General features: G+C 45.4%; 1 protein-coding gene and 1 long non-coding RNA gene across 18 annotated transcripts in view; one reads left to right on the top strand and one right to left on the bottom strand.

The window, feature by feature from the left end:
- Nucleotides 1–2,297: 2,297 nt before the first annotated feature.
- LOC125706274 (liprin-beta-2-like) overlaps nt 2,298–21,574 on the top strand; it is a 27,563-nt gene continuing 8,286 nt past the window's right edge. For 2 of the 16 annotated variants that reach the window (XR_007381960.1, XM_048972879.1), the window contains exons 1-17: nt 2,359–2,606; nt 7,149–7,236; nt 10,979–11,139; nt 13,461–13,547; nt 14,048–14,161; nt 14,866–14,997; nt 16,096–16,188; nt 17,351–17,462; nt 18,136–18,197; nt 18,598–18,670; nt 18,950–19,029; nt 19,149–19,219; nt 19,328–19,378; nt 19,506–19,566; nt 20,819–20,860; nt 21,173–21,296; nt 21,389–21,500. Coding sequence is in view for 15 of the 16 variants with exons in the window: in XM_048972879.1 (XP_048828836.1) it covers nt 7,173–7,236; nt 10,979–11,139; nt 13,461–13,547; nt 14,048–14,161; nt 14,866–14,997; nt 16,096–16,188; nt 17,351–17,462; nt 18,136–18,197; nt 18,598–18,670; nt 18,950–19,029; nt 19,149–19,219; nt 19,328–19,378; nt 19,506–19,566; nt 20,819–20,860; nt 21,173–21,296; nt 21,389–21,500 (1,439 nt within the window). In the remaining variant the exon portion in view is untranslated. Of the gene's footprint in view, nt 2,607–7,148; nt 7,237–10,978; nt 13,548–14,047; nt 14,162–14,865; nt 14,998–16,095; nt 16,189–17,350; nt 17,463–18,135; nt 18,198–18,597; nt 18,671–18,949; nt 19,030–19,148; nt 19,220–19,327; nt 19,379–19,505; nt 19,567–20,818; nt 20,861–21,172; nt 21,297–21,388; nt 21,501–21,574 lie in introns of those variants that run through there. The other 14 variants (XM_048972877.1, XM_048972875.1, XM_048972876.1 and 11 more) reach the window with 14 other exon arrangements.
- LOC125706278 (uncharacterized) lies at nt 4,291–6,032 on the bottom strand. Of its 2 annotated transcripts, XR_007381962.1 has the most exons (4): nt 5,830–6,032; nt 5,329–5,479; nt 5,149–5,184; nt 4,504–4,530 (listed from the first exon to the last, which is right to left on the bottom strand). It is a non-coding gene; the product is annotated as an uncharacterized LOC125706278 (long non-coding RNA). The 2 variants fall into 2 exon arrangements; XR_007381961.1 differs by lacking the exon at nt 5,149–5,184 and having other exon boundaries at nt 4,291–4,530.

Here is a 21,574-nt window from a genome sequence, read left to right as displayed (position 1 = left end):
GCGGTAAACGAATACGCCTGAATAAGAAAATTGCGTGACGATAAAAAATAACACATGCAAGCACTAACCATTCACTAGCTTTTTATTCAAGTATTTCATGTAGTTTTAGAAATACCATTAACATAAATTTCCATTCGAGAAAAGTCTGCACACACATGCAGACGCATTTACATGTATGTAAGAGTTTTATTACCTTGTAAGTAGTTGGTAGGGTTTGCAAACAGCCCCAACGATTCTGATGTAGTTTTGGGGGCTTATAACTGAAAAATACAGATTTGTCGTAAGATTTCCTGCAGGATCGTGAGAGTCATGAAGCATGAGTGCCACCACAGAGGCATGAGAGTTGGCAACCCTGTAACTTTAAAAATACCATTACAATCTGTCCGAGTCTTCCAACTCATGTCTGCTCCCAAAATGCTCTGCACCTGACCCCAATTTTCACCTCTTTGGCGGTGACCCCCCCTAGATGGTTCCACACAGCCATTGCGGGCTGGTCAGGTTACGTGGGTGGGGCACTTGCTCACCGCTGGCCGGGGCCAGATCAAAGCATAGGCAGCTGCATGGCGAGGGGGACCATCGGCATTAGTGGGCCCAGAAAGGGGGATCCCAGAAGTCAGCGAAATATATTTCTGCAGCGGGGTGTGTCTAGGAGCTCCGTAAAGGCAGATCCGCCCGCCTCTGACTCGGCTGGCCCCGGTTGCCCTATTCCTCTCCTGGGGGGTCGCTATTGCTCCGAAGTACAAGTATGCGATTTGACGATATACGAGGTAACGTCTCCACGATCGGCTTTACAGAGAGATCGTCAGTATCCCACGATAGTGCACATTCTGCCAGTTGCAGTTCAATGGCTTATTCGCGCATCTGAATTTCTTAGTCAGCAAAATACGCTTCTACACAGCAGTAAACCGGTAATAGCAAGCAACAGGTCCGTAGACTGCCACCAGAACCCTGAAATACCACTATAAACTGTACTCTACATATCAGAAATTGCACTGATTTATATTTGCAGAGCTTACATTAATATTAAAATATATGTTGTCAATGACATTAATAATGAAACACTTAAACTGAAAGACCCCAAACCGTGTTAACATAAACAAAATGTTTCGTGTACATTAACAAAAACTCAGCACAAATATTCAATAAACCCACTAGGATACGGTTTATTACTAAATGAAAAGTTGCGATCAGAAGATTATACGGAATACACATTCTCTTAAAGAACAACTGACAATTAATTCATAACAGTTTCATGATGGTCACTGTTAAACCCTCTAAGTTGTACTTCAAAGGATATTAAAACTTCCTGAAGTTGTGAAACGCTGTAGTGGCATTAACCGTATAATTACCCTAATAATGTTAGGAATTGAGGATTTTAATACAGAATAATGGCGGACACGTGTGCTTTTATAGCCTGCTTCTGTACTGCATAATTTCTTTGAAGTAAATTACCAAGACATGGTTGATTATTTAAAACAGCAAATTCAATAAATTCAGGCATCAGCCATTGTTTAGACAGTCTTAGAGACGCTTGAGCTCCAAAATTGGCTAATTAAAGATGAATCACAATTTCTTCTTATTACGCCTATATCTAACAGTAGAAAAATCTTCAAGATTCATCGCATTGAGAAAAGTATGGGAAACTCACGGATCATTGGCGCAAGGAATGAGGTAAGAATGACGTACATAAATAGCTAGGTTAACCGCTTATAGTGCCAGTCACTGAAACCAAATGTGGGCGAGGTTGTGCTGTTTGAAGGAAATGAATGGAGCCCTAAGTAGATTGGTGTTATATATATACACACTGTACTGTGATTTTAGAGAAACCACAGACTAGCTGATGGTTGAATCAAATGTGTGCATGAAATGTCAATATACTGAAATTTTTATATAATGAAAACTAAATCGCAGCGATATTAAACTTAATACATAACAAATCACGTTATTAAAACAGATTGTGCACTTTCATTTAAAATGGTGAAAATCGTATTTTATTAAGCATTCTACAAGACAACTAAGTACCGTTATTGCCCCTGGGAGGCACGTGTACTCCAATAATCCGTTGTTCAGGCCTGCACCAAAATCTATCGCTTATCCGATACCTTTATTCAGCAGTGTAATAAATGAACAAGCAGGTTTGTGCCTGAAACATCAATAAAGGTAGAAATTCATAGAGAGAATCCAGCTTAGCTGTGACTCTTCATGAACTCATATTCTTGTATATTACCTTTTTTTTTGAAGCTTCTATTGCAGGGTCCAAACGTCATCTCACTGTATTTGTACTGTTAGAGTACTGTTAAAGTTTGGATTGCAGAGCTGCGTTCAGCATCAGCAGGTAGGGTCTGTATGCTCCGGTAGGGGGACACGGAGGCGCCGGGGACACGTGACGCGCGGCTGAATGAAAGGCGCTGCTGTGTGACAGCGGTGCGGGACACCGAGCGGCCGGGCAGCGGCGATCATGCGGCCGCCGGCGTGGGAACCGAGCCAGCCAAAGTGTGCAGAGGACGGGAAGCCTCACGCAAACCGTGCTCGTTATTAAAAATGAAATTCAAGAATGCTGTGAACGCATTACAACTTATTATCGAATAAGTATTTCACAACGTAAGGTAAGGACAAGCAAGTACATATATGCATAACTAACATTTTGTGCATTTAAGTTTTTGCATTTTTTTTGCAGTATGTGGAGGTAGCGTTGAAATTCTTTTGGTTTGCACTATTTATTGCGGTTTCACTTTCTGATGGGATAGTGAGCGCTGTTTAATTATGGCTAAACTTTGTTACGGGCACTCACTACATGTGTCATAAATTCACAATGCCGTATTTGCTAGTTGAGAAGAAAACTCAAATGAACAGCTGGAAAAGTGAGCTGCGATACTTAATGCATTCTTGTTCCCTGGTTACTGATCTCTCTTGATATTGTGGGATGTCCTGATTACGGAGAGTTAACCGGATACATGACATTCGATACGTAACATGCCGTTTACATACTGTAAGGATGAACTTAGAAGGTGGATTTAATATGATTGGCCAGTAGGCCGTTTATAGTCATTCAAAGACCGAGTTGTAAGTATATTTTCTGTTTTGTGCATATATTCTCTGTTTTTATTTTAAAAAATTGCACTATAAATCAGAACTGGGAAATTAGAGATTTTCAGTAAATCTGCTGCTGGGCTGTGTGGTGGTGCTTCTTACAGCCCGTGGACCTCTGCTGTTTACTAGTCTTGCAACTACGTATGGACATTTGGGGTGTTCCACAAAGCAAGATTTCTCAGTTAGCTGGATTAACTTAAGCTAGAAGTCCAAGAAGAGTTTAAGTAAGGAGCATTCCTATTGCACTTTCATGACTTCTGTCTTAAGTTAACCCAGTTAACTGAGGTCTTGCTTTGTCGAACCCCCCTGCAGTTTTACTGTCTTTTTACCTGTGGACTTACCTGTGACCCCAAAAAAAGTGGTGATTTCACTGTGTATCATAGTACTGCTGCAGTTTCATGCACTATAAAACACAGGTGAAACAGCAACAGTTTAGAAAGTTCAGGATGTGATTGGATCAAAGCCCAGGCTAATGAAACCTCATACATCTTAAATTATTCAGATATACCTGTGTTGGCAGCAAAGCCATAATTATAATATATATTGGGGGAACACATTCTCCCCAGTATTCAGATGTGTTCACAATGTCCCCCACAATATATATTATAATTACAGCCTTGGTCACCCCCAGTGTTTATTCCATGGCTACAGCCTTAGGTGGCAGTCTGGCTCATACACTTTTATGAATCCTTTGCAAAAAAAGTGTAAATGACTGGAGAATTTATTAGGAAATGCTCTCGTAGAGGTCTAGATTGGAGTGACATGCAACTGAGTGTTTGTTCGCAAGACTGTGTGGTTCAGGCATGAAAAGACCCAGAGTCCCAGGACTGTTGCGATGTCACCCCCTTAGCAAGCTACCTTTGGCTAACCGCTGCAGCGTTGTAGTTGTTGACGTTTCGAAGAATGGGGTGGAGATGCACTGTTGCTTCCTGCTGGGCGTCTCTGGCTGCGCGGACAGGGAATTGCAGTGTGTCTATGTGATGACATCATGCAGCAGAAGGCCACAGTCAAAACACACCAAGTGATTGTTAGCTCATTTGCCTACAAAGGAGAAGCTGTTGGGTGTGCCAGCTGTCGTCAGTGTCCTGCACATAGCTCTTCTACAAAACACAGTGAGCTGTCTCCTGTACTCCATTCATGTGCTGTAGATAGTGTGTCTGGATGTTTTTTTTTAGGTGAAGTGGTTTCCTGGTTGTTAGTTAGGAAAGCGATGCAGAATATTAGAGAAGCCTTGGATTCTACCTGAGAGTGTAGAAATTGTGGAGCTGCCATCATAGGTTACGGGGGGGAGGGGGGGGGGAGCCGGACCCGGGCGTGTGCCGGACCTCACACTGCAGCTATGGGGCGTCCAGTCAGGCAGCTCCTTTGTCTGGATGTCGGTAATTTAATCTGTTTCCTTGGTTTCCACCTGTAACTGCTGCCCTCTAAGACACAGGCTGCCTGGAAAAAGCACAGCCAGTGTGAGAGGCAGTGGAGAAAGACACCTCCACCTTGTCCACTGCATGCATGCATTTTCCACTGCATCTACGCATTCAGCACTGCAAGTACAAAATAATTTTTACTGTACATTCTCTATTACATGTGCACAATCACCACTACATCTGTACATTATGTACACTATATGAACACATGCTGCCTTGACTACCATAACCATGAGTAGTCAAACAAAATACACAACTTCTGCTGTTTTTAGTTTTTTGATTGCAGTCACAAATTTTTATAACATTGATCAATGGCCGTTACCTTAAAAATGATACTGTTTTATTTTTTGCCGGCACCCAGCTCTCATATTGCACAATATTGCTGTGTGTGGTACCATTTTAAAGGTAATACATTTAAAATCTTATTTTGTACCACTTTTGTGCGGTTCATATCCCAGTATATCTTTAAATATATACAATTTATGCTGTATATATAAATATAGGAGACTGAGTGAGATTTTAATAGACAGGTAATGCAGAATGAGAGTGTTTTCACTGTTTTTGACCTGCTAAGTGTGTGGGTTTCTCCTGTGGTCCCTGACCTGCTAAGTGTGGGGTTTCTCCTGTGGTCCCCGACCTGCTAAGTGTGCGGGTTTCTCCCGTGGTCCCTGACCTGCTAAGTGTGCGGGTTTCTCCTGTGGTTCCTGACCTGCTAAGTTTGCGGGTTTCTCCCGTGGTCCCTGACCTGCTAAGTCTGCGGGTTTCTCCTGTGGTCCCTGACCTGCTAAGTGTGCGGGTTTCTCCCATGGTCCCTGACCTGCCCTGGCTACGGCGCTGACAGCATTTCACAGGTCTAAGCGTCCTCTCTTCACCCTGGCCTGTCTCTGGGTGTGGTCCTTCTTCATCCAGAGGACACTGCATGTACTGCGCTGTGCTGTGCAGTGCTGGTTCCATTCTGCTGGCTGGTGCTGTGAATGCACAGTGTCCTCCTGTTTAACTTAGGAGTTAATTGTCTGTGAAGGAATGGTGACTCCATGGAGATACATGGGCTATATAATCGAACCCATTTATGCCGTGACCTTTCAGCCATTCATTAAAGTTGCCTTTTGTATGATGACCCCGTCTGTGAAGCAGGCAGCTTATTGAACAGCTCGTCTCTCCCCCCAATGTCTGACACTGAATGACTCAGAGCCAAGTTTTTCAGTTTGCATCTGATATTGTTCTGCTCTGAGTTACTCTGCGCTGAGTTAGATGCACTTTCAGGAGAATGGAGATTTAGGGCAATTAGTGTCAATCAAAAGTAGTGTGGAAAAATTACCTGAATGGTAATGGATTGGTAGGGGAGTGATTTCCAGCCTCTGTGTGGAGTTGGTGTGCTCTCTACGGGTCTGCTATAAGATAAGATAAGGTAAGATAAGATAAGATAAGATAAGATAAGATAAGATAAGATAAGATAAGATAATATTCAGGCTCATACAGCAGCAGGCTGTGGATAGTTGAGGTCCAGGAAGTAAATATCCAGACTAGGATTTTGTTTCAACCAACCAGTTGAGTATATAGCGTCACAGCGACAGAGGACTCAGCTGATTGGTTGAAACAAAATCTTGGTCTGCACTTCTGTTTTCTTGAACTGAACTGCACACCTCTAGCAGCAGGGTAGGTACACACAGACAAACATGGTATGTACAAACAAGTATGTAGCGTGAAACAAAAAAGTGAAAATGCTCAGAACTATTTGTCTGCATACATAGAGCAGACAAATTTAAAAATGAAGAAAGTTCACAAGCAGAGCATCCTGAAAAAAAGAATAAGGAAATAAATACATATAAATAAAAAATACATTAAAATAAGGTATATGTACAATTATTTGTTTGAACAGATAACACCGGTTTGCTTTGGTTTGCCTTGACTAGCTGCACACCTGTGAATGTCTAAATTGCCACCTGTGTGTGCGTGTGAGTGTATGCTCTGTGACTGACTGGCATCCCACCCAGAGTGATCCCTAACTCCTGGCACATTGTTACCCTCTACAGAATAAGTGCTCTGAAATACAGAGAGATAGAGAAAGTGGTCTCTGATTGCACAATGGACAATACCTACAATACAAAGCATGCTGTTCGGATCTGGGATTATGGAATTTAAGAGCTTTTAATGGGAAGGAAGCAGCAGCACAAAACAAACCAGGAAACCTTAAAATGCACAGAGATGCAAAGAAATGGAAAAAAAGCCGAAAAGAGTTTAAAACCGCGGTGGGAAGCATAAACGTCACAGGGCCACTTTTTACCTTTTTGCTGCCTCCACAGTATAGCTTTAATCCTGCACAGCTGGGCTGTTCGCATAGCTGCTGTTGGCAGTAATCCTGGGGGGTTAGGGTTATGCTTAGGGGTAGGGTACTGTGCAGCTCATGGTGACATTCATTCCAGATATACCGGCGACTCAAGACCACTTTGGTTTAACACTAGTGAAAATGAAGGTGAGCTCTCGACCCAGTGATTATGTCATCAAGGATTGGCTTAATCCAAGGAAAAAGTTAAATTATTTTAGCTGGAGTTATTATTGCCGTCGGGGACAAAATAGGTATTATGGGATTATTACAAGGATATTATTGTTGATTGTGTGTATTGACTGGGTTTGCAGGCGATCCAGAAAGGTGGAGCTGTCATGGCCACACAGGCGAGTCACATGCTGGAAGCAGCCCTGGAGCGGATGGATGACATCATCGCAGGTGGGGGAACACCAGTGTTTTAACTGGCTTTTCAATTAGGCCTCCTGTCGGTGAAAAAAACGAGAGTGACATGAAGCTTTATTTGCCATTTGCACAGGTACATGGGAATTCCTTAGTTTTCCACATATCCCATCATGCCTTGAGTTTTAAGACACACACAGAAATACAGGGGTGAGAGTGAAACGTGGTGTTTGAGTGCAGGGTCAGTCGTCCATCCAGTACCCCCCTGGACCATTTGTCAGAGTTAAGAGCCCAACGGTGATGTGGCTACTCTGCTGAGCACAGGATTTGAAGCGCTGCTCATGGAATCGGAGTCCAGGCATTAATAAGTAACGATGCTGATCCGTGTCATACCAGCTCTCCTCTGTGATTGGTCAGGAGCAGAACACTCAATCGCCAGGTATCACGTTGTCCGGTCGTCCCAGCAGGATCATGTTGTGCTGGGATAAGTTGTTATTGTATTTTGTTATATTTTTATTATACTCTTCTTGGACACCATTTCTCCTTTTTTATCGTCTCTTTATGTGTTTAACAGTTTGTTTGCCAGTCCAAATGTAAATGTTGTCCTCCACTTTTATCATCTGTTAGATGCCATTTCAGACACATACATACAGGACATAGACATGAAAATATGCAAAAAAAAATGAACAGCTATACTTACTTGAATATTAAAAAAAAGATTCAGCGGATGTAAGATTGGTGTCAGGGACAAAGAGAGTCATTTGACTGGGCTCCGGAGTGGGTGGGTGGGGGGGGGGTGGGGTAGCGGGGTGTTTCCTGGGTCTGTCGGGATACTGAAGGTTGGTTGTGAGGATAAGACACCCAGACAGCTGTCCGGGCCTTAAGCAGAAGGAGACCAAGCCCAGCAAGAAAGTTGGGAGGGCCAGAGTCTACACAAATAAAAATACTTCATATTCAATAATAGGCGTAGAGGCAGAAACTGAAATAGTGCAGCTGTACTCTGGGTAGTTCTAGTAAACCGAACCAGTAAGGTCAAGTTATAATAGTACTGTGACAAATTAAGTATGTCAAAACTCAATACCTTTTCTCTGAGTGCATCTAATTAACTCACAGGTGTCACAATACAGTTTTTCTCGATTGCTTTGGCACATTATGTGAAACATACCCAACATTCTCAGGACTATAAGAGGATTTCTCAACACACTTCATGCACACAGCACAACACTGTGGTTTAGCAGCAAAAACCTGTAACTTACCCATAATGATTAACTCATGTCTCAGAAAAAAATAATTCCGGCATTGAATCAGTCAGAGCCGCCAAAATGAAAAGTACAATCGGCATCGGCTTAACCTTGAGAGTCAAAGTGCTTAGATATCCAAAATGTCAGTGTGAGTGTGTCTCTGAGCTTCATGATTCTGAATGATAGTCGGGTTCCTCTTTCTTATTGTCACTGTCCGATCCTCCTTCTTCTTCTTCTTCTTCAGGAAACTGATACTCATTCATGCCAAAGACTCCATATTAGAGCACGTAAGGTTCACTGTTGAAATAACGCACTTCCATGTATTTTTAAGATCTCGAGACACAGTACAACAGCAAACAAAAAGTCACGCAGCACTGTGTAGCACAAAAACAGCAAAACACTAATACAAGTACAAAATGTCAACAAAATCATGTAGTGTGGGAACCAAAAACACAATAGTGCCGTATCACATTTTTAAATCATTGTGAAAGCTTGGTTATCTGTTCTGCATGTGGTGACTGACACGATGACCACATACATATATAGTTTTGGTGTAAAATTATTACAATGGGAAACTACATAATCTATTTTTACCGACAAGACTTAAGCAACTGAAAATTGTGGCAAATGTTAAGAATTGTACAAAACCGTGTACAAAACAAGTGCTTTAGTATGTATATATGTACTAAAACGTTTGGAAATTTGCGCGAAGCAATAAGAAAATATGTTCTGCTGTGCAGAAGTGGCACTATGGTATGGGGATTACAGTCGTTGTTTTTCAGATGTTAATTGTCATTTGAGAAATGCTCCAAAGCAATCGAGAAAACCTAAAATAGTTCATTATTAGCTGTTATTAACTTCTTTGCTCACATAATGATAATTATCTCAAAAGGAGCTGATAGAGTTTGTGCCCCGAACTGACTGAGTATGGTCTTGCTAAGCTAACAGTTTTGGTTCATCCGCTCTGGCACGGCTCCCTCTAGTGGTGCCACCATGCATGGCGCCTCTTCCATCCTCTCTTCATATTCACTGCGAGCTGCTACTTTCTCGGCAGCACAGTACATTCTGTCTGCTTCGGTTTCCCAGGTCTCACCTGTGTGTGACATTGTGCTGGACGTGTGAGCCGTGATGACATGTGCTATAATTAGGGCTGGTTAATCATTCCGAAATGCAGAAGGAACAGAACCCACAGTGACTGCACACCATGCACCCCCTGCCCTCACATTAACACGGTTACAGTGTATCTCGGTGCTGTTTCATTTTACAGTTTGACACATTCCTGAGAAGTATGCATGAAAAGCAAGTGCTGCGTCTCGAATGCAGTGTGTGTAAGACCCTCCCTGTGCCTCTCTGTTCACTTCTTAGTTGAGGATCTTCCTGTCGGTTTAATAACTGATAACGTCCCCCGTGGGCAGTCAGGACCCCATATTACAGTTTTTCTCGATTGTGTTGGCGTATTTCTCAGATGACAATTAACATCTGCAAAACAACGTGTGTAATCCCAACACCATAATAACCGTTTCTCATCGCTTCACACAAATTTCCAAATGTTTTCGTAAAAGTATGCAAATGGTTTTGTACAATCGGCATCATTTGGGAGAATTTTCTTTTTGCTTCAGTGTTTTTGTACTAAATAGTTTTGTAGTTTCCCATCGAAATAATTTTACACCCTAAACTTTAGGTGATTAGCCATGACATGCAGAACACCAAACTTTCAGAATGATGCACGAATATTTAGCATAAATTGCAGCGATATGGCATTCCCATGATTTTGTTGTAATTTTGCTATTTTTGTGTTATGCAGTGCTGTGTGACTATTTTGTTTGCTATTGTACTGTATCCTGAGATCTGAAGAAGTTGCATGTGCATGCAAGTGTTTTCTCTTGCCAGTGAACTTTACATACTGTAACGTAGAGCCCTGCAATGTTGAAACTAGTGTCTCTGACATGAGGAAGTATCAGTTTGCTAGTGAAAAATGATGGCAGTGACAATGAGAAAGTGGGAACCGACTATCATTCAAAATCGTGAGGCTCAGGAGCAGACTCACACTGTCAAACTGACAGTTTATCTAAGCATCTTGACTCTCATGGTTAAATGATGCTGATTGTACTTTTCATTTTGGTGTCACTAACTAATTCATTGATAGAATTATTTGCTTTTGAGATGAATTGATTGTTTTGGGTGAGTTACTGCCTTTTGTAGCTTAGACTCACTGTCATTCAAAACGTATGAAGTGTTTTGAGAAATGCTCTTATAGTCACTGGAATGTGTAAAGCTCAGAGGATTAGGACCCTGTGCCTGTGGCTGGAAAGTTGCTGGTTCAAATCCCAGCAGCAGCAGAGTGGTTCCTCCAATGGGCCCTTAACCCTGAATTGCTCCAAGAACTGGCGGACCCCAAGTTCTTAAAAATGTGCATCATTTTGCTTAAAAGCATCTGCTAGATAGAGATAAATATTCCTGAATCCTGCAACACCTGTGCGCCCCTAGCAGCCCTCTGCCTTCAGATGGACCTTGGCCCATGCCTTCCGTGTCGCCCCCAGGTTCCGGCAGCTTGGGGGGGCAGCCGGAAGTGCTGCGACTGGCCGAGGAGCTCAGCTTCGCCCTGGAGGCCCAGCCCAGCATGGAACAAAGAGACACCTTAAGGAAGCGGGTCCCTGAGAGCACAGCTCGTACCCTCAAGGACTGGCTGCATGTGTGCACGGTGAGCTGCATTACAGCAGGAGCCACCAGGGGGCGCTTCGCTGGCCCTGATTGGCTAGCGTCCCCTTGGCTAGAGCACAGTAGGCACTTTACCTGAGCTGCTCTAGAGGAACAGCTGCCATGCTGATGGGATACAGACTGAGAGTAATGACAGATCATAAGCTCTTTAAGGCAGTCTGGGTGAATTAGTAACAGCAGTATATGAACACTTGTGGTGGAATCTAAGGTACTACCTGCTTAGTAGTACAACAGAACTTTTATTTTGAAGCCTAGTTGAGTTTCTTCTCATAACGTTGCTCCCTCCTCAACCCTGACCTTGACTGAATCTGGAATAAATGTCCATGCAGAAAAATAGCTGAGAAGCAGAAGTCTGTAACATGTTCCTGGTTGACGTTACACCTCTGTACTCCTCCCACTTCAGAAGAATATTCTGGAGTGCATCTTTCTAAAGAGCATCCATGTAAAGCGTGTTCTTCTACAGAAGATCGGGCTTCAGTCCTCTCATTCACAGCAGATGACACTGCCGTAATTGCAGTAGGTCGATCTATAAATGATACCATGCTCCAGATGATGACTTTACTGCAGCGTGAACCGTTCAGGATGTTCTAGAAGTCTATTCCAGGTCATGGATAGTTTCAGCTGGTCCACCGGTCTGAGGGAACTCTCTGTTTTCAGCATCTGTGTGAATTGCACTAATGAGATCCAGCTTGTGTTGACTCTGAGTCAGCCGCTCCTCCGTGTGGCAGGTCTCCGAAGAGATCATGCACGTGGAGCTTTTCTCTTTTTCTCCAGCTGAACTCCTGCCATCAGACTGGAGTCGAGAGCCGTCTGAGGTAACAAGAGCAGCTAGTTTCAGGCAGTGCTAATGAGGGTGTTCATCGCCTTCTGGCAGCAGAGGAGGGACGCCGGGTGGCCTGATTTGTGTTCCAGGTCTGCTGGACTTGCCTAGCCTGCTGTGGAGCTTCTGCCTGGGTTGCGGCTGGGGGGAGTGGGGTGGTTTATGCAGCGAGCCTCACAACAGCATAAGATAGAGTGGCTTCCTGTTGTGGGTCGCATGGTGGTGCAGTGGTTAGCACTGTTGCCTCACACGTCCGGGACCAGGATTTGAGCATCTGCCATGGCTCCATGTGTGTGGAATTTGCATGTTCTCTCATGTCGTCGTGGGGTTCCCTCTAGGTACTCTAGCTCCCCCCCCCACTGTCTAAAAACATGCTGAGATTAATTGGAGCTGCCAGGTTGCCTGTAGGTGTGCATGTGTGACTGCATCGTGTGATGGGATGGGATGGCACTCCATCCTGGGTTGTTCCCTGCCGTGCATCGTAGCCTCAGGCTCCGGACCCTCCGAGACCCTGAATAGGATAAGTGGTTACAGAAAATGGGTGGAAGGCTTTCTGCTGCAACGCCACCTACATTGAGCTGCTTCAGATATGAAATAGACTCTCAGTATGGACTCTCAATGACTTTCAGAAATATTTTACTTGGCTACACAAGGTAAGCACCGCACTATTTTTTGTTTTTCAAACACTTCGCTTGCCCTCTTAGAAAACAGCAGAATGTGTTGATATTCTCACAGAGACAAAAGATCTTCTGTTGCAGTAAGAATTCCAGTCCCACGCCAAGAGTGAGCGTAGGGCTGCCCCATGCGGATAGTCGTCCCGCTGCCCTGAGCTGCAGTGTTTCTGTGAACGTGCAGTGAGTTGAGGGAGGAGCACCTCAGGTTCACAGTGTAAGGTAGGAGCATGGCATTGCTGCCTGGGAGAACAAGGGGTTGCATAGTAAACAAAACAAGATGGACATAAGTGAGAGCTCGGCAGGCTGCATCAGAGGAGGGGCAAAGTCTTCAGGAAAACCGATAGCATTTTAAGAGCTTGAATGCGTTGATGTTTTATTTCTTAATGATTTGAAGTTACTTGAGATGGTCAAACACTTTAACTTCTAACATCCCAGATTTGAACTTTGTGACTGGAAGTCTCTGAGCAGGCTTTGTTGGAGCTATGTGTGCGTGTCTGTGTCTGAGTGCCTTTACGAGAGCTTAAATATGTCGTGTCTGAGAAGTAATTCCACCCTTTGCTGGTTGCTTTATAGCGATAAACTGGCCCTTTGTAGATAAAAGTTGCAGTCATGGCTCACGGAGAGTTACGCACTTTAACTTGGATTCCTGACACTTCATGCTGTTTCTATGTTAACACTGTGTTACGGCTTCCAGCATGAAACAAAATGAAATCACACTGAGTGGAGAGCTTGGTAATGAAGGTTAATCACATGCTTTTCATGCCCCCCCCTTCCTCCCCCAGCATCAGCCACCTGTTTGTGTCCCTGCAGGTGAACCACAGCCCTCCTGTCTCCAGCGAGACGTGTCAGGAGTGGCTGGTGCACCTCGAGAGTGACCGAGCGTCCCTAGTCCTCCAGGTAAGTGCAGGCATTTGTGTGTGTGTTTCTGGGTGTGTGGGGGATATGTATGTATTACGTTGTGGGGACTAAGTGTCCCTACAATGTGATAAAAACCTGTTATTTATACCTTGTGGGGACATTTTTCCAGTCAATGTCCCCCAATGAAAATCCAGCAAAAGATAATTGCTGGCATCATACATCCCATAAGAATCTTAATGGCTGCATAAAGTCCCTTTGGGAGGTACTAATAATCAGAGCGAAGAATGTTTACAGACAGGTAGAAATGCAGATTCGAACGGGGGAACAACCAAACAGGGGGAAAGGGGACATTCAGAGACTCATGGACACAGTTGAGGACGGCGTGATTCGCTGCAGAGGTCCCAGACTCTCCCCTATACCTCATACCTGTTGGAGCTGTTTACCTTATTTGGAGGTTTATTTTTTTCCTGTTGTGTCGAGGCGTGAGCCAGTGTGTCTCTGCAGAAGACGCAGGTGAGCGTGAGCTTATGCCCCTGCAGGTGAGCGTCCTCACAGACCAGGTGGAGGCCCAAGGAGAGAAGATCAGGGACTTGGAAAGCAGCCTGGGTGAGCACCAGCACAAGCTCACCTCCACCGAGAAGATGCTGCAGCAGGTAAGGTCTCCTCTTTAGGGGCGTCACGCTACAAGAAAATCCCGTAAACATGTTTGGTACCCTTGGTCCCCCCGGCAAGCGGAGGAAAGCGAAGCAGAAGGATACGAGAAACTTGACCTTCAAAGATCACCGTGAAAAAATACCCATTTATTTTCTTATGCCGACTCCAGAATATATGGAAACTGCGACGGGGAAAGTCAGGAAGGATTGACTGTACAGATAAATAGAACTTATATACCAGTCCGTCAAATAAGTTGGTGCTGTTACCATGAGTTACATCAGCAAATCACTTACTTTTAATCAATGTCATCCCTATGGAATACAGAATATTTCCATACAGCAGATGGCACATTGCTTTTAGTGACCACTTCTTGTTTGCTTTTCTCCTCCGCACTCATTTTCTTGAATTGCATGTGAGAATTGCATGTGCAGAACATGCAATGTCAATATTAATATTGCCCTTCGCCCAGTTCTACTCACTAGCAACACAGTCCATATATCAAACTAAATTATGTTACATCAGTCTTGTATTTTGTTGTATTTGGTTATGTATGGCTAACGTTATGGCTGGGTAGGGGTTAAGGTTGTCATTGTTGGGATTAGGGTTTTGCCCCTAGAGATGAATGGACGGTCCCCACAAAGATATGAGTACAGGTCTGTGTGTGTGTGTGTGTGTGTGTGTGTGTGTGTGTATATGTCCACAGGAGCTGCACAGTCGGACATTGCTTGAGTCGCAGAAGTTGGACCTGATGGAGGAGGTCTCCTTCCTGAAGCTGAAGTTGGAGGGTATGGAGGAGGAGCAAAGGGGCAGCAACAGCAAGCAGCACAATGCCAAGGTGCAGAGCTGCTGCAGGGCGGGGCATAGGGGCTAAGGGTTAGGCTCTGTGTGGGTTAGAGTTAACCTGGATTGGGTACACCCTGCACTGGATGCCAGTCCATCACAGGGTACAGGGCTGGGTATATCCTGGACGGCATGCCAGTCCAACACAGGGCATGAGGCTGGGTACACCCTGGACGGTATGGCAGTCCATCACAGGGCACGAGGCTGCGTACATCCTAGACGGTATGCCAGTTTATCACAGGGCATGAAGCTGGGTACACCCTGGACGGCATGCCAGTCCAACACAGGGCATGAGGCTGGGTACACCCTGGATGGTACGCCAGTCCATCACAGGGCATGAGGCTGGGTACATCCTGGACGGCATGCCAGTCCAACACAGGGCATGAGGCTGGGTACACCCTGGATGGTACGCCAGTCCATCACAGGGCATGAGGCTGGGTACACCTTGGACGGTATGCCAGTCCATCACAGGGCACGAGGCTGCGTACATCCTAGACGGTATGCCAGTTTATCACAGGGCATGAGGCTGGGTACACCCTGGACTGGATGCCAGTCAACTGCCAAAATGCCACCCAACAATGGATATGATACTGTCTTACAAAGCAGAAGACTTCAGGAGGGGAGGTTTTATTCTTTATCAGGACAGCTAACCATAAAGAATTTAGGGAACGCTGTGGATCGTAAGCACCACTGGCATCTCCACAGGTGCTTACACATCAAGGATCACAACAAGCTCCACAGCTTAGAAATGCAAAGCCACTGGGACCTAAACAGCTTTGGCAGGAAATACCATTGAGAACACAGCTCAGACGGCAAAGACCCCAGGGAAATGTACAGCACAGAGAGCAGAGACCAGTGGGTAATCCTCAGTATACAGAGCAAAGACTCCACTGCACAGAAAGCCAAGATCACAGGTTACCAGGATAGACCCCCTTTTTATACAAGTTCAATAGAAATTTGGCAAATCTGTTTTTTTTTTTTTTTACCAAAGGACCGTTTCAAAATGTATTATTTAATGGTGAAGAATCTTCTTCTGAACTATGTCTATTATGTGGTAATATTATGTATCGCTGTTGCTCTTTCATGTTCATAGGTCTTACAGCAGCAGCTGCAGCTTTTGAAGGAGAAGGTGGAGGAGCTGGAGGCTGAGAAATCCCAGTGTGAAAGAAAGTTATGGGCAACAAAGGTAGGAGGAGCCTGAGTTTCTCATCTAAGGCCCTTGATTTGTCTTCACACGTAATTCGCTCTGCAGGTATTTGTCTGTATCTCATCTGAACTAAAAATCATCTTGAATCGGCTGCTTTCGTTACACCCATCAGTCCAGCATTTAGACCATAGTGATAATAGTTCATGTTTTCTGGATTGCCCTGCATAGCATCTCGTGACTTGCTGTGAGTCAGATCCAGCCTGAGTCCTCAGGCCTAGCCGGTCTGACTCACTCCCCTGGCTCTCTGCCCCCCCCTCCCTGTATCTGTCAGTGGTCACCAATAGCCCAACTCTAGCCTGGCGCTGTGGGTCAGTCTCATGCAGGCAGAGAAGCTGCCCTCTGCATGTCGAAAGCCCGCTGCCATGCATCTTGCCCTGCTCAGATCTTCGTTGTATTACCCAATACAACCGTGGCACAGTGACTTCTTCCTCAGTCTCTGGTGCCTCAGTTGAGAAAGCGGCAAAGTAGTCATGCATTTTACTCTGAGTATCTTTGAATACAGGATCTCCACAATAAACATCACCCACGCAGCTTCAGCCTGTCACCACAGTCAACAAACATTGCTTACTGATGCTTAAAACAAACAGCAACGGTCAACAAGCATTAACCACACAGGCTTCCCAATGACCAGACGGTCAACAGACATCAACCATGCACTTCGCCCTTCAACATGCTCTCACGTCAGAAACACACTTTTTAAGAAGGAGGTTGCATGACATGCTCACTGGAGAACATATCCCAGGCCATCCCCAGAATCTGACCAGTTCCCAGAGGTACCTGGCTAAGCACCCGTCCCACTATAACTGGTTTGTTTTCTAATGTATATTGGGACTCTGCTAATGTTCTGATACATACATTCCCTTTACTTACCCTCGATGGTAGTGGAGAATCCAGTGGGTTTGCTAAATGTAGGAGCCATAATTACAACTGACTACAGGGAGTAATTACAGTAAATCAAAACACTGTAACCACAACTGGCAGCTGACTTCAGCATGTTATTGCATTCAGTCATAATACTGCAAATTGTATGGTAGTGGCTTGGTTATAGTTTCCTGTGGGTTTCCCTTGAAAATGCTGTCTGATAACTGCACTTAAGAGGCTACTTGAGTAGTGGCCGGAGTGACGCTGAACTGCTCCACAGGCGGAGGTAAGCAGGCTGCAGCAGCTGCTAGCTGACAAGGACGTGGAGATACAGGGCCTGCAGAGCAAACTTCTGTGCAGGTCTAGCTGGTCTTCAAAAGCTAAAGGAACAGGTATTGGCTACGGGTCCATAATCTGTGCCCTAGGCAGTTCTCAAACCCCAGCATGTTGTCCAAGGCACTCAGTATGCAGTCTGAACCTAGCAACCCCACTCCAAATTGATACACACATTACTTTGTTCCCTAAATTGGAGGACACACAAGCATAGAGTAGATATAATTATCATAGAGTAGGAATAGTGAGCATAGAGTAGGTATAGTTATCACAGAGTAGGAACAGTGGGCATAGAGTAGGTACAGTTAGAATTGAGTAGGAACAGTGAGCATACAGTAGGAACAGGAGTAGCAACAGTTAGAATGGAACAGATACAGTCAGCATAGAACAGGTAGTAGTTAACAACAAATCAACAACTAGTGCTTCCCCCACCACCTCTCAACAGCATTTTATGGGTGCATTCCTTTGTGAGCCTTATTCCTCCTTTATGGAGTAATGCTAGCATCCTAGCTAGCACTGAGCAGGTACAGTTAGCATACTGCTAATTCACTACTGTGAATATATACAAGTTGTAATATATGGATATGCTTATAGCCTGTTTCTTAAAGAAGCATGTGTAATCTTCATCCATGTGAAATTGTGTCGTACTTACATCTGTAGGTAGTTTGCTAAAAACAAACTAAATTAACAAAGATCAAAATTATCTGATAATTAACAGACTTCTGTTTTTAGATGAGGAATTCGAAAGGCTGAAAATAGGAATGGAGGCACTGTTAGCTGCAAATGACAAAAAGGTATGTTGAACTATCCCTTAGAAATTGATTGGCTGAGAACACAGATCTCTGTTCATTTGTAGCCACACCCCCAAACATGGCCATACTCCCAACCACAGCCACACCCCCCAATATGGCCATCTTCCCAACCACAGCCACACCCCCCAATATGGCCATCTTCCCAACCACAGCCACACCCCCAAACCTGGCCACCCTCCCAGCCACAGCCTTCAGCTGTTGCCATGCTCACTGGCACCCGCTGAGGATTTCACCCTTGCCGCCATTTTCTTCATTTTATGGCCTAGCAACCAATGGGTGTAAATATAAGTCCAAATGGGTGGTTCATTAGCCTTCCAGTGTGAAACCGTGGTATTTAAGGTGACACAGCAGGAGAAAGCATGTCTGCTATGTCCCGACACAGGACCGCTTCATAGAGGAACTCACTGCACTGCTCCGGACATACGGCAAGAATAAGGTGGTGAGTCTTGCCCAAGGTGAGTCCCCCTGCTTTGGCCGGTACTGCGTCAGAAATTTGGTTTAAGATATGGTAATGATATTTCTTGATGATTATGTCAATGGATCAATCTGGGGTCTTGCTTAAGGGCCCAGCTGTAAAATTACTGTGTTGAATCTTGGGAACTGGCAACCTTTCAATCAGAGGCTAATATATATATACATATATTGCCATATGTCTACACATTAATAATTGTCTGTAATTAATGTTCACTGTAATTAATGACCTTGCACTGCTTCGCTCGTTCTGGCTTCCCAAGGGCAAGGTGACACCACTGTGACTGGAAGCAGTGAAGAGGATCTAAGTGGAACCCGAGGGACATGGGTCCTCCCTGCTAAGGTAGGAGCTGCTGCACTGTTCAGTCCATACGGCACCGCACATGAGTCGCTCGGCCCGTACTGTGATCCACATAATCCGTTCATGGTGTGCTATGGTTTACTTGATTACCTTATTCCCAGCAGAGCCCTTCCAGCACATCTTCATCTAGCCGACATGCCTACCCACAAGAGGAGCAGGATCTGGGCTCCAGGTAAACACACTGATAACCTGACACATGCCATAAGGCACATGTTCCCTCTGTGCTGTGTGTCCTCTACCGGTTGACTGGCATTGATGCAGTGCTCTGTCCCAAACACAGGAGCTCTCCTGTGACTCCTGGCAAAATCAGCCTCCAGAACTGCATACGATGGTAAATACAACTGAAGTCATTGCAGTACAGGAGAGCTTCTTATTGGTGTGCTTGAGAGATATCTGCAGCTGTTCCTGATCAGCTGATTTTTGTTGGGCCTTCTGATTCATTTGCTTTAACTTGCCAGGGTACAACCAAGGATATTGTCAAGCAGTTTGGATAAACTTCAGAGTGGATCTTCACCGAAGGTTAGGCCAATTTGTTGTTTTTCTTTGTCTGTTGGATCTTGTTTGTTGGATCTTCCCAACCACAGCCACACCCCCAAACATGGCCACCCTCCCAACCACAGCCACACCCCCAAACATGGCCACCCTCCCAACCACAGCCACACCCCCAAACATGGCCACCCTCCCAACCACAGCCACACCCCCAAACATGGCCACCCTCCCAACCACAGCCACACCCCCAAACATGGCCACCCTCCCAACCACAGCCACACCCCTAAACATGGCCACCCTCCCAACCACAGCCACACCCCCAAACATGGCCACCCTCCCAACCACAGCCACACCCCCAAACATGGTCACCCTCCCAACCACAGCCACACCCCCAAACATGGCCACCCTTCCCAACCACAGCCACACCCCTAAACATGGCCACCCTTCCCAACCACAGCCACACCCCCAAACATGGCCACCCTCCCAACCACAGCCACACCCCCAAACATGGTCACCCTCCCAACCACAGCCACACCCCCAAACATGGCCACCCTTCCCAACCACAGCCACACCCCCAAACATGGCCACCCTTCCCAACCACAGCCACACCCCCAAACATGGCCACCCTTCCCAACCACAGCCACACCCCCAAACATGGCCACCCTTCCCAACCACAGCCACACCCCCAAACATGGTCACCCTCCCAACCACAGCCACACCCCCAAACATGGCCACCCTTCCCAACCACAGCCACACCCCCAAACATGGCCACCCTTCCCAACCACAGCCACACCTGCCTCACCTGCTTTTACTAATGTCCTTTATAAAGTTTTTTTTTAATCCAAGAGGAAACAAGCATTCAAATAGTTAAATGTTGTGCCGCATCATCAAGACAACTTCATTGTATCTGTAAACGCTGTTCTGCATGTCCGGTGCGATGGGATATTGGATTCTTGTTATAGTCTTGAATAGTGTGATGAACACAATGGATCCGGTTAGTGCCATTTTGGCCAGTTACATCCCCCTGCCATCTCGTCATGTAGAGCTCCGGGGGCCTAATTGAGCTCCATAATAACTGAAATGTCGGGCTGATTTAACCTTCAGGTTTTTCCTTTGTTCTTGACAGTCCCCAGTTACCTTCTATTAAAGTGGGGGGGGGTACAAATATAAATGCCTGACTGTGTAGATGCATGTGCCTCTTGTATCTTCTCCCTGTGTCCCACTAACCACGCCCTCTCTCTGTCCCGGACCCTGATCCCTGCTTGACCCCTGACCCCCACAGCACATGGCAGGAGAGTCAATACAGCCTGTCCTCTCGACGGAGGTACTGACCTATGCCACAGCATGCTGACTAATAACAAACAGTGTCTTCACTGCTCCAGTGTCTAACTAAAAAGTGTCTTCACTGCTCCAGTGTCTAACTAAAAAGTGTCTTCACTGCTCCAGTGTCTAACTAAAAAGTGTCTTCACTGCTCCAGCTGTCATAAATGCCTGCAAAGTTACTCCAATTCATTTTGCCATTTTATTATCCTGTTTTATTAAATAAGTGTTTATTTTAATTCCTTTCCTATGAAATGTTTTTGCTACCTTGACAAAGCGGCTGTCAGCATGTCCGTTGCTGCCTTTTTTGACACAGAGTCACCAGGCAGATGGCAAGAAGTGTCAGACCCTCCCTGGGCGACTGTCCCCACCTGAATACCCTGGAGGGGGGGCCGAGAGCCTCTCCTCAGCCCCGAGCATGAAGGAGTGGAACATGAGCTGTGAGTTAGCCCCCCTACACACATTTTATTCTGTAAAATGATAAAATGATAAAACACATGCATGTGTAGTCTGTTGCATGTTTGCTCTACAGGTAAGGAGTTGGGCGACGTGACCTCTGACCTCGCGTCCGTGACCTCTTCACTTGACTTGGGGCGTCAGTCTCCCGTGGATTACTCCTCCAGCTTGAAGCGGCTTTGGGGAAGGTGACTGCACAGAGCAGGCCCACCGCCAGCATGGACAGGCCTGCCTCACCTAACCTGCCTGCTGGTCTTCCTCC

This window comes from Brienomyrus brachyistius, chromosome 13, assembly GCF_023856365.1.
Source record: "Brienomyrus brachyistius isolate T26 chromosome 13, BBRACH_0.4, whole genome shotgun sequence".
NCBI classification, from domain to species: Eukaryota; Metazoa; Chordata; class Actinopteri; order Osteoglossiformes; family Mormyridae; genus Brienomyrus; species Brienomyrus brachyistius.
This window is presented reverse-complemented; position numbering and strand designations above follow the sequence as displayed.